Source organism: Aureobasidium subglaciale (genome assembly GCF_000721755.1).
Source record: "Aureobasidium subglaciale EXF-2481 unplaced genomic scaffold scaffold_21, whole genome shotgun sequence".
Lineage (NCBI taxonomy): Eukaryota > Fungi > Ascomycota > Dothideomycetes > Dothideales > Saccotheciaceae > Aureobasidium > Aureobasidium subglaciale.
In genome coordinates, this window is record NW_013566974.1 from 334,329 (window position 1) to 346,280 (window position 11,952).

The 11,952-nt window shown below is 50.8% G+C and overlaps 4 protein-coding genes across 4 annotated transcripts; 1 reads left to right on the plus strand and 3 right to left on the minus strand.

Annotated features, from left to right (window-relative positions):
- Positions 1–914: 914 nt before the first annotated feature.
- On the plus strand, positions 915–1,970 carry AUEXF2481DRAFT_43001 (uncharacterized protein). The gene has a single exon (XM_013485542.1). The coding sequence runs from the start codon at positions 1,257–1,259 to the stop codon at positions 1,890–1,892; it is 636 nt and encodes a 211-aa protein (XP_013340996.1). The 5' UTR covers positions 915–1,256; the 3' UTR covers positions 1,893–1,970.
- A 653-nt stretch (positions 1,971–2,623) lies between these two features.
- Positions 2,624–3,825, minus strand: AUEXF2481DRAFT_422885 (uncharacterized protein). Its single transcript, XM_013485621.1, has 2 exons — positions 2,962–3,825; positions 2,624–2,903 (listed from the first exon to the last, which is right to left on the minus strand). The coding sequence occupies exons 1-2, from the start codon at positions 3,680–3,682 to the stop codon at positions 2,761–2,763; spliced, it is 864 nt and encodes a 287-aa protein (XP_013341075.1). The 5' UTR covers positions 3,683–3,825; the 3' UTR covers positions 2,624–2,760.
- A 248-nt stretch (positions 3,826–4,073) lies between these two features.
- On the minus strand, positions 4,074–5,750 carry AUEXF2481DRAFT_82275 (uncharacterized protein). Its single transcript, XM_013485581.1, has 2 exons — positions 5,057–5,750; positions 4,074–4,998 (listed from the first exon to the last, which is right to left on the minus strand). Exons 1-2 carry the CDS (start codon positions 5,655–5,657, stop codon positions 4,427–4,429), a joined length of 1,173 nt encoding a protein of 390 aa, XP_013341035.1. The 5' UTR covers positions 5,658–5,750; the 3' UTR covers positions 4,074–4,426.
- On the minus strand, positions 5,742–10,533 carry AUEXF2481DRAFT_7639 (uncharacterized protein; the record flags this gene model as incomplete). The annotated part of the gene is made up of 2 exons (XM_013485481.1): positions 5,742–10,098; positions 10,151–10,533. 2 exons carry the CDS (start codon positions 10,531–10,533, stop codon positions 5,742–5,744), a joined length of 4,740 nt encoding a protein of 1,579 aa, XP_013340935.1.
- Positions 10,534–11,952: the final 1,419 nt, after the last annotated feature.

The window sequence follows — 11,952 nt, forward strand, 5'->3', positions numbered from 1 at the left end:
GATTGGGGATCTACCGAGAGAAGGCTGGTATGTGCTCGTGTAGTCCGCGCCGCCGGCTGATAGAATGGACGTCCTGATCTGAGCTCCAGAAATTACAGCCTGAAGGTTTCTGCCATCAGTCAGCACAGAACAGGTTATTTAAAGGCTGTCTTTGATCTACAGTGTTCGGGTTTGGACGATAGTGTCAGTTGTAGCAGTGGCAATGCTGAGCTGTGTGGGTGCAGTAACTGTCACGATAATCTGATCATCGAACGTCAAGACTGTGGGTGAAGCGACATATGTTGAAATCAGGACTGGACCAACGACCAGCGTTGTCGTGACTTCCAGCTCTGGCCCCGGTGTACATGGTACATCATTCGACAGCGATGCCAAGACTTTGCACACTGTCAGACCCAAAAACAGCAGCCTCGACATCTTCGTCTGGCGCAGAATAAGTGCGTCGTCTCCACTGCGGAAGCGCATCTTTACTTATGAACCACATGCCGAGTCTGCAGGCCTCTCACGCCACTAGATGGTGTAGGATCTTCACGGTGATGAGATTAATCCGGACGTTTTGTGATCTAGTAACCCGGTCTACACTCGTCGACAGATTGTGATGAATGATCTAGGCTTGGCCGACATCTAGCACGACGGTTTTTAACAGTCCAGGAATCGAATGGGCGGAAACACTCGGCGAGCGAAGCTTCACCTTCCCGATGCGGCTCTGGACTCGAGGCCGAGATTCCCGCGGGCCCACTTCGGCAGCCTTGGCATCCAGTAGCTCGATCGAAATCCTCGGATCCTGCTACCGGTGCAACCGTCGACAACGTTTCTGCCCTATACGGACACGAAGAACAATTCACGACTCAAGCTGCTCCTCATGTTAATCGTATTCATGTGTGCTACAGAGCCGGTCTCCTGATACAACGATGTCTGGGCACCGGTAACCACCAGTAATCGTGATCATGATCTGGATCAATTCGATTATGGAATCCGGTCTTGTCTCAGACAAGCATCCTTCAGAAAAGGTGCAGAAAGACTTTTGATGAAGCGGAGTATATAGTATACATCTGCAATGCTTCGCTCCAGGTAGAAACCTGTCAAGACCGCTCGACCCTTGCTATACACTTCGATAGCAGTATTCCTTTGCTTGCTGCAACGGAACACTTTGATCTGGGAGTTCCAACTGCTCAACCCACTCATCTGTGGTCAATCGTCCTAGGACTGTACAAGCTTCCTCTAATCCGTGTTCCGAGGAGACAAAACCGCCCGTAGATATGAGAAGCTTCATCGCTCTCTTGAGCTTCGCTGCAAGCACACAATCTGTTGCACATGCATACTCGCAATGTACAGATTCATCGGTCCATCACACAACAACGATATTGATACGGGACTTTACATCGACACTCACGAGCATTCCCACTCTTTCGAACGTAGCTTCGGGAAAAGGAAATCAAATCTCATCGAGTTCGTTCGGCACACATGGATTAGCTTCTTCAGGCGATAATATCGCGACGCGTTCAAGCTCCGGAAGTGCAGCTACAGGCGTCATCATCGGTAGTCCGTCTTCCATCGTCGCAACGAGCGGAAGACCTCCTCAACTCTCGCTCTCAACTTCCGTTTTGCAGCCAAATTCTCCCATCTCCTTCGGAGCAAGTGGTCAATCGCAGATCAGGAGCTCCTTCCCATTCCCTTCTTCCTCGATATCCCCTACCGCTCCTTCAGCATCAACATTGAGTACTCAATCACGCTACAACTCTCCACCAACAATGGCGACCTCTACCGCATCAATTACGACCGAAGCGACATTGCCGAAACATTCCGTAGTCGCATTCACCGGTTCTTCATCAACGATAAGACCTACTGACGGGGCAATTATCACTGGTCTACTCTTTGTAATGCTTTTTCTGTAGATTTTCTGTACACAGCGTGGAGTTTAGAATGAGGTTCTGTTCAAATAGCGATCATGTTCACGTAGCAATATTTCTCGTCCTTTCTTCCTGAGCCTTACTCTCGTTTGTGTGAGTGATTCCAACAAACTTCGTATCCATGACGGTCAATACGAGGCATGCTCAACCACAAAGCTTTTCTCATGGTCATCAGGCGTCACCAATACCCTGATTATGGGTAGAACTGGGCAGAGTGGGAAGTTTGATCTAAGATAACAGGTTTTACAAAATAAGCACATAGTCACATGTCACAGATACGGAAGCATGGGGAGCTTTGAAAGAACCGTAAAAGCATTTGGTCATGTTATCTTTGGAAAAAAGTAGTATTTGAGCTGTCTAGCTTATCTGCGACTGGAACAAAATGACGAAAGAGATGGAAACCGACCAAGAAAGCGAGAGGGTAATCAATTTGTTGGCGTCTCAATGATGCCAATGTGTATTCATTCTGATTGTGGTATGTACTTGAGGGGGGGGAGAGTGCGGGATGTTCGACTCCATCGATCTTGTGGCCATGCCCTCAGGCAAAACTCACCGTCTAGTCAAATCTCATTGTCCTGATTCTCTTGACCGTCGTCTGTCATATCGACGTCGGTATCTTCCTCGCTACCATCTGACTCGACGAGAGTCATGACATGATCGTCTGCGAATCTGGGAACGACAATCAGACGTTGATTGAAGAGATCTCTAGTTTGCCTGAGCTGCCACGAAAATTCGTAAACCAGAGCACCCGAGAGATTGTCCAGAGGAATGTCGATGTTATCATTGAAGTCCCGGATGAGCTTCGCATCAGCGGGAAGAGTCTCAGCAGCTGTGCGGTCGGCTGCGCTTCTTTCTAGAGTGTTTTGATCAAGCATGAAACGCGATTCTTCGCGACGCTTGGCTTCGTTGAGAATTGCACGTCCGCTGTAGTAGACTCCGGGTAGCTGTAGCAGACGAGAAATCTCTTGGACAATGAGCTCCCACCAAGATAGGAATCTGCGAGTGTGAGCGCGTACGCTGTTGTGAAGGTCCTTGAGTTTTGCTGCGTACTCACGTGTTTGAGTACGAGTGGCAAGACCCCCGACAATAACTCGATACTCGTCCATAGCATTGTTGGTGACTCTGGACATTATACGGAAGACCTGTATCATGGCAATTTCAAGATCGGAGAAGTCAGGCATGGCTTGAAGCTTGGTTTCTATGTGCTTGGTAGTTGCTTCGACGTATTCGTCCAATTGAGGCAAGTTCTCGCGAGTGTTCCAGGCGAAGTAGGTTATGCGTGCAATCATTCTGATGTCGACGGCCTCAATCTGTGATGGCTGGGGAACCCGGATGGGTGGTGGGGGCGTGGCCGTCGTGGCATCGTTGTAGGTTGGAGGAGGTGTGTCAGGCTCGGGCACTGTAGTTGGGGGCTTAGACGGAGTGGATGTTGTGGAGACCTGAGGCGTAGTGACAGGTATAGCGTTCTTGGCGGCATCGATCTCTGCAAGTTGCTGTGTGAGCAATTGGTCAGGGACTGGTGCCAGACGGACGACGTCTGCAGGAATCTGGGCGCGATACAAATCACGGGCAACGATTCCAGGTAAAGTGAGCGCATGAGTTGTCTGCATGGTTTCTGCTTCGGAGAAGTCATACGTGGGGATTGCAGGGTGGAGGCGATCAGTATCATTGGGATGATGAGGTTGAGGTGTTACAGGAGGCTCGACGTCCTGAGCAGCGTCGTTCATGGCTCTGCAACAATCAGCACAGAGCTGGGTGACGGTGAAGTATGTCATCCAAGGATGAACACAGGAGCCATTGACTTTTCCGCAAGCACACTGACCGGTCTGACGATCAACGTTGTACCAACGAGTCTCCCATGACCTTTTCTCGCAATCGAGGTTCGAGCAAGCGTAGCTAATACGCTCACCAAAGCACATGGTGTGAAGATTTGATCTGATAATGAGTTAGCAGCTTGGGTGTTCTTCGATCCGATGATTGTTGTTTGTGAAAAAATAAGCTCTCAGAAGGAGGACCTCATGGCCATTATGTGCTAAAAGCTCCCTCACACAATCTACACGAGAATGTGTTGGATTTATCGGACAGAACAATGAATAGTAGCGGAGACAAAGAATTGCACAATGTACTGGAGGTGAGCCAACAGCGCTGTCAAATCCAACACTTTATAACAAAGAAGCTCACAACTCGGCGGAGCAGACCCCAGAGTTTCACAGCGTTTTGCAGAGCACGACAGGAAGATGAAATTGAATCGAAACATGTATGGTCAGAAAGCGCCAAGTGCGAGTGTGAGTGAGAGCTAGCAAAGGTACCAGTTCATCCGCCACGCCATTCAGCTCCGCCGCTTTGATGACAGAACGATCAGGAAGTTGGATGGATACGATGAGCGCGGGCGCCAGGCCAGAGATGATCAACTGAATCAGGTTTCGTAACCAAAGTCTCACCTCTTCCGCTTCTCCTTCTCTCGTTTTTCTTGGGTCCGTCAACGAGCAGTCGACTCAATGCGAGCTTGTACAGAGATTTTACTCCTCAATCATGTCGGAAGATGCCTGTTCTTCGTTCAGGCTCGCCGACATTGAATCGTAGCGTCTGGGCAAGGGGAAGCTCCACGGCGACTCCAAAGTTCTGACGGCAGCACGAGGTCTGAGTCCTGGATTGCTGATTTTGACCGACGAGGGGCGTAGTGCGAAGATAAGAGTTGTGGGAGCAGAAGGTGTCAATGAGTGGTCTTTCATCTCAACATCGTCGTTGAACGGTAGTGCCATATCCGACGAAGATGAGTTTCCTGAGACAGTCGAGCGCGGGCCAGGATGGAAGGGAAGGACCAGTTGTTGCGTGACTTGGAAGGTAATGCCTAGACCGACAGGAGCAGTTGGCGGGGTGAATGCAGGAGTAGAGTCGAGCGGGATGAGCAGCTGCTGCATGCTTGTGAAACAGACACCTGGGTCAACAGAACCAGAGGTCGATAAGACTCCAGGCGCTCTATCGACTTCCAGGGTGGAAACGTGCGCTTCGCGTTCTTTCTCGTTAAAGATCATTCGGTAGAGCTTTTCTGCTGCGCAAGTGATTGTAATTTCAGGCTCGGGGTCGTGCTCTATCAAGAGTTGTCAGTAATTGTTCTGCGAAGAGGTCGGCACGACAGCCATGCGTACCCAGCTCAACGCAATTTACCAGTCCCAGTTTGATTCTGTTTTTCTGCACCCATGCTTTGTAAAAGTATTCAAATTGCTCGATTAACTTCCCATCCTTCATCGGATACTCCCTTGAGCAAGCCAGCAAGCGACGACACAGCAACCCTGTCCGACCGCTTTTGTCCTTTTTGTTGCGCTTCCGAAGATCGCCTTTTGTGATCTGACCACGGTAGTTGATGAAACCACCCAGAAACCACCATGGTACAGTTTCGTGTCTGAGCCACTGCTCAGCCTCGCCGTCGAAGTTGCACCAGAGGATGTGTGGAGGGATTATAGTCGGTTTCACGCAGTCTTTGGACATGTGGTAGGTTGAGCTGCGGTCGCCAGAGTGCGTCTCTGGATGACCTACGACCCGCTTGTGCTTTCTGATCTTTTCGATGTTGTTCAGGCGCTTTCGGACGCGAGCCACAGTGTTTTGAATTCGTAAGTGAGAGCAGATCTGCTCCGGCGCTCGAGTGCAATAATGTCTGCAGGGCTCAACCATTTTCCACGACGACATTGATTCAGGACTCAAGAGCGCTGCATGGCATGACAACAAAGGGTGGTGAGAATGTATATACATGAATCTCTTTCAACAGACTAAGACATTACGAAAGATATATGCAAAGATGCAATGACAAAAGAAATTCGAAACGAGCCACTCACTCTACGCCAGTGCCTGAAGACTCTTGGATGTCAGCGCAAGCGAAGTGCACTGACTGACAACACCACCAGTCATGATGAATCTCAGAGCAGGGTCCGCGATGAAGCTGAGATCGGCTGTAGGATCCTTTACGAGGAAGACCTTTGCCTGCTGTGCAGTCTCGAAAGCACACAAAACAGGGAAGAAGAAGTTGCCAAGCGTGTCAACCGCCATCAGAACCGTAGTCTGGCCGCTCTTGAACGGTGTGAGGGTCAACAAACGCGCACCATGAGGAATCTCACCCCAGCCAGCAAGACGGAAGCGAGAGGCTCCGTAAGCAGACATCATATCGGGGTAGTAGACAAAGAGATCGCCGTCAGAGTCACCAAGGGCAATAACTCCATCTGAGGCGAAATTCGCAGCGGTGAAGTTCGGGGACATGTGCAAATTACCATCATCAGATGACGTAAGCTGCAATTGGAAGGTGGTGTCCGTGATGACAATGTTGGTGGAGTTGTCGGCTACTGCGCTTGCAGATGAACTCGCAGATGATGAGGTCGAGGAGCGGGACATGGTGCTCGAACTACTCAAAGTGAGGCTGGCAGTGCTCGTCACGGGTGAACTCGTTGGGATCTTCGTCGATGTTGTAGGAGACGTCGAAGATAGTATTGAAGATGTCGATGTTAGGAATGACGACGCTGCAGAGGAGCTGACTAATCTGCTGCTAACGGTAGAAGATAGCGAGACTAGGGCGGACGCTGTAGAGGACGACGAAACGACCTTCACGTCGACCGGCACATCTCTCTTCTTCACCAGTCCGCTGATCAAGAAGGCGGAGTCAACAATGTAAGAGAGATCAGTAGTACTGTTGATGGGGTTGCTTGATTGGGCGCTCTTCAGGTAACAACCAGGGTTGTTTCCGTAGTAGCCATCGTGGGCAAAGCCGACACCAGTACATCCAGTGGTAGCATCACAAGCGTTGATACACTGCTCGAGTGTAGTGACGCCATCTTTTTGGATGATATCATTGCCTTCGTAGTCAAGGCCGCACTTGATAGAGTAGTACAGTCCTGCCTTGTCGTAGAAGGTTGAACCGTCAATGGAAGGACAAGAGCCAAGAGCCTTCTTGGCTGGTCTGTTCATCTTGACAGCAGAGTCGACCTTGTATCTGAATCTGGTGGTATTGAGCGGCATATCTGTGATCTGATACTTGGGGTAGCAGAGGGGTGTCTTGTAAGTGCCGCTGTAAGCATACGAAACACCAATGCAGTCGATGTTGCCATCACAATAGTTTACACAGCTTTCCATGTTTGTGTAGCCAGTCAGACCACCGAGGTCGAAGCCTTGAAGGTCAGTGTTGCACTTGATCTGATAGACCTGATTCTGGGCGTCGACAAAGGTGGTACCATCTGCACCTGGGCAAGAAGCCATTGGAGCATACTTGACAGGGGTAGCGGCGAAGAGAGTCAGACCCGAAGGGATGCTTCCTTTGTTGCTTACCGAGCTCTTGAACCAACAGTTCTGAGCATCCTGGCCACGTTGAACCCAAATGACTCCAGCACATCCTGAGCCATAATCTGCGCAGGCATCGATACAGGAAGATAAGTTGGAGTAAGGAACATGTTGAATGTCGTGGCCAGGGATGTCGAAGCCACATTGTACCTGATAGTAGGTACCATCATCTGCAGTATAGAAGTCGCCACACTTCAAAGCGCTCGGAGTGGGTGCAGTATTGGTGGTTGTGGTTGTAGATGATGACTGCTGTGTGGTTGCAGCACCGCTTCCGACTGCAGGTTTAGACGAGACGACGTTTGAAGTTGTCTGCGCGCTATTTGCACCAGCATTAGACGTCGGTGCGCTACCTGCAACAGTACTCGAAGTAGGCGCGCTTCCACTGTCAGCTTGAGTACTTCCGGCATCGGGTAGTCCGGAGTCAGAGGTGGTGGGCTGGCTACTACTATCGGTAGGCGCAGGTGAGTCTCCCGAATCTACGGTGGTAGACGCGCTACCTCCGCTGTCAGTTCCGGAAGATGGGCTGGATCCCGCGTCATCAGTCGGTGTGGAGGTGCCGGCATCTGAAGTGGCATCGGGAGTGGACTCCTCTGTGGAAGTCGGGGCCGCCGACGAGGAAGAAGATCGCTTTACGGTAGGAACAGCGCGTCCGAGACATCCACTACCTAGGTTCTTCTTGTATGAGTTTAGAGTAAAAGTGCTGACGTCCAGGAGATGGACTGATAGATCGTTGGAGAGATCAATGCCGTACTTGATACCAAAACATCCAGTAGAACTGGTGACACTGTTAGCAGCTCCGGTACCATAGCTTGCAGCAATGGCGAGTTCGGCCGATGCGCTCACGGCTGGAACATCGACAAGGGAGACACCCTTTGTGTATGCGCCATTCATAATGTCAACTCCGAAGAAGAACGTGACCGGCAGCGAGAGACTAGCGGAGGCAGTAACATCTCCAAAAGCATCAAACTTTTTCGTAATATCAGGAGTAAATCCACTCTGGGTCGACTTGGATTTGTCGAGGAGATCTAGTTTGGCGTTGATGCTGGGCCAGTTCATCGAAGCACCAACAAGCATCTGTCCAGCGGCTTGCACCTTGAGATTGCTGTTGATAGCCACTGTGAGCTTAGGTCCTATGACAGCCACGCCGGGTATGGACAGTGACGGCAACCCCTTGTTCAGTAGATTCTTGTCAACGTTCTTTTCGTAAGCTGCGAATGCGTTGACGCCGACAAAGACGCCTGCATACAGGTTACCAGTCAGGCTGACATCACAACGAGTGACGCCCTTGGCCGCACTAGCAGAGACGGTGCCAACTGTCTGGAATGTACCCTTGATACCGCAATCGACGCAGAACATCTGGATACCAGGCCTAGGATTCGAGACACCATTCAGTGACTTCGACATGCTGTTGAGCGACTTTTGCGTAGCGGCGATCATGGAGGCATCTTTCTTGGCATCTGGGCTGTATTCGAAAAACTTGTACTGCATACCCCAGGGCGAGGGATCATTCTGGGCGGGACCCAGGTTGAAGGGGACCGTCAGAGATTTCGAAAGAGTGATAGGGGGGATGAACGACAGGGCAGCAGAAGTTGCGGACTTTAGCGTGCTGAGAGTGTCCTTGCCAGCCTTTACTATAGCAGGAGGTAAGAGCTTCTCGGCTGCCTTTGCTACTGGTGCAGCGAGAGTCTTGACGGCACTACTGGCAACTTTCTTAGCCCCACTGACGAGACTGCCGAGCAACGAGGACTTTGATTTTCCTCTTTTGCTCAGTGTTGTTTGAGAGGTAGGAGCGATAGCCGCAAGGACGGACTCGGCATCCGAAGCATCTCCGCTGTAGTATCCAAGCTCCTGGTCAATGGTCGCGTCGAACGAATCGCCACAAGCAGCTGAAGGGAAGCCATCGGTGGTGCCATTCATAGGACCACAGCTTGGAGCAGAAGTGTTGGATGTTGTGATTGTTCCAAAGTCCATGTCGAAAGTGTCAAAGATGTCAGCCAGCTTAGCCTCTTTGCCTGCACCGACTGCAATGAGATTGGAGGCGTCGAATGTGAATGATTGAGTTATGAACATGGTACTGGTTCCGTTCGCACCGCAAGAGTCTTCGGACGTGACCAGAATCAAGTGGCCATCAATCTGCCACTCTGTCTTTGAGTGTTGATATGCCGAAAGGTCATTGAATACGATGGTAATGCTCGAACTGTCGCAATGAACGCTCTTGATATAGCTTGTGTGGTCAAGGACGACTGAAGGATGTTGAAACGCAACGCCAACCTTGGCAACAGATGTAGTGGAGTTGTCGTCGTTGTGAGAGCCAGCAAAGTACAGGTCCGCTTGAGGGGCCGGGGTCAGATTCTCGACATTGTTCAGGTCAAGTCCAGGTGGTGCGATAGCTCCCAAGCTAGCAGTAGGCGCTGGCGGCAATGTGACTTCCGAAGCAGTGAACACCGTACCTTCCGCAACCGGCGTAGGCAGTGCACTCACCACAGAAGTCAGAGTGCTTGAAGAGCTTGACGCTAAAGACAAGGTCGATGAAGAGGACGATGAGGTCAATGAGCTTGACTTAACTACACTTTTGACAGAGGAGATAGCAGGCTTGGATGAAGGTATAGTAGATCTGGTGGAGCTGCTGGAGACCTTGCTAGTTGGTGCAGCGTTCGCAGTTGTAGCCACTGAGGAGGATGGAGCCTTGGTCGAGCTTGAGATTCTGGTTGTGGATGAGGAAGACGATGGTGTCTTCTTACTAGTCGAAGCTGCCTTGGTAGACTTCGAAGTACTGGTCACCAGTGCGGGGGTAGCAGTAACCACCTTACAGACCTGGGAGACCACTGGAGCAGGAAGTGCGACGAATGGACTACCCTTTCGCACAGGACTGGGCGATGGTCAGCAACATGAATTCACAAGCTAGAGTAGAGTGCACCTACGCATTGAACCAGAACTTGCAGAAAGGAAGAGGCTGAGCGACCAGCTTTCGAAGTGCATCCAGGTTTGGCACTTTGCTTACGCCAGTCGACGAGGCCATCGCGGTCGTTGTGGCTTTACCAAGAAGCGCGGGATTTGAGTTGATACATTTACAGGCCCTGCTGATATCGGCAGTAGCAACACCATCGATGGGGCTAGACGGGATGTATGATGCCCCGGACCACCACTGACAGAAAGCCAGGGGTGATCCGAAGTCGTTCTTGATTGCGACAAGAGCAGGATCATTGGAAGTGCACGAAGGCTTCGAAGCAGGCGCTGCTTCGACGAAATGGCTCAAAGCAAGAGCCCATATGAGCGAAGTGAGAAGAGTCGAAAGACTCAACATCTCGATTGATGCCGACTGAACAGGCCGGATAACGAATGTGAAAAAGAGTGGACGGCCAAAATATTGGCTAGGGATTGGGTCGAGTCGGCGCAGACAGCGTTGCTACTTTGTGCAGCATGTCTGGCGCCATCGAATATATAAGCGACTCAGAGTTCGTGATGATATTCCATCTTCTCTACCTTCGCCTCCAACTTCCACAGTGTAGTTTGCCGTTGAGCGTTTTCATTGCAATTAACCCTCCAGGGACAGAGCATAGAGAGTCCATGGGTTTTTCAGAGATGGAGAAACGTCTGCGAAGGCTCAAGACGTTGTTCAGCTGAAATAAAGCCGTTTCGAACAAAAGACAAGCAAGAGTATAAGCTCTGACAGCCGGCGAGGAAACTTCTGGAGTAAGATTATGATAAAGAACGTCCGAGAGTTGACCGAGAGCACCAAGTCCTACCCGCTCGAGGTTCACAGAATGTATTCTGCAGTGTTCCTCCAATGATGACAATCTAGTATCAAGTCTGTTCGATTATCCCTAGCGATGCTGCGATGACAAGATGCGCAATGGAGATAGCGCTGCCTCGCGAGAGCGACAAGCTTGGCAGGATGTATAGAACGTTACGAGACTTTCCTCGACAAATGTCGAAAAGCTCCCAGACGTGCTTGGCATGCACCCCTCAAAGACGTTTTCTTTCAGCTCACGGCTTCCTCTTTCCCAAGTCGCGAGACAGCGACCTCTTCACCACTCTTGTGTAGATGTGGTCAGTGCCATGATGTTCTAACATGTCGCTGTCATGGCTATCACGCATCCAAGTAGATGTGCGCCTTCACCCTGACCGTCTTTGCGTGGAGCTGGACCCTGGCTCCGTTCTCACAAGCAGGTTGCTTGATCGCTTACGATGAGTCAAAGAGCCATAAGCTTTGAATCTCCACTCAGTAGACTCCATGAACGGCTCCGTGTTCAACGCAGACCTAGGCATCCCGGTCGTTGCTTCATACATCCGCACAGCAACCCCGAGCATCTGCGAAATCGTTTGACCCTGAGACCACGCAAATTTCCATGTCGCTAGGCCAATAAGCAGCGCATGTTTGCCCAGATGCTCATGAAGCAGATGTAGCCCTACCCATGCACCGGTGGTCAATAGAACCTTGTCGGTCTCTCCGCTCCAGAACTCCACAACACGCCTTCTCCGTTTACAACGTCTGCAATTATTCAGCTGAGATGCAAGCAGACATCAAGCCTCGAAGGAGCCACCAGATACGCCGAGCAGATTCTCAATGTTGTCCCTGCCATCTTGAGCCTAGGAGATGAGAAGTCCGACCAGATCAGGAATTCGATTGACTTAGCGAGATGAGGATGTTGAACCCTCTGGCTACGAGAGAAGAAAGATATTTCGATTCTTGCTCAGCATGACAGTGCCGTTGTGGTTGCAA

Excerpts from the sequence above, each read along its gene's own strand:
- AUEXF2481DRAFT_43001 (XM_013485542.1), top strand. The coding sequence starts at position 1,257 with ATGAGAAGCTTCATCGCTCTCTTGAGCTTCGCTGCAAGCACACAATCT.
- AUEXF2481DRAFT_422885 (XM_013485621.1), bottom strand. The coding sequence starts at position 3,682 with ATGACATACTTCACCGTCACCCAGCTCTGTGCTGATTGTTGCAGAGCC. Across the intron at positions 2,904-2,961 it reads TGCCACTCGTACTCAAACAC|ATTCCTATCTTGGTGGGAGC; the intron begins GTGAGTACGCAG and ends TCACACTCGCAG.
- AUEXF2481DRAFT_82275 (XM_013485581.1), bottom strand. The coding sequence starts at position 5,657 with ATGTATATACATTCTCACCACCCTTTGTTGTCATGCCATGCAGCGCTC. Across the intron at positions 4,999-5,056 it reads GGTAAATTGCGTTGAGCTGG|AGCACGACCCCGAGCCTGAA; the intron begins GTACGCATGGCT and ends AACTCTTGATAG.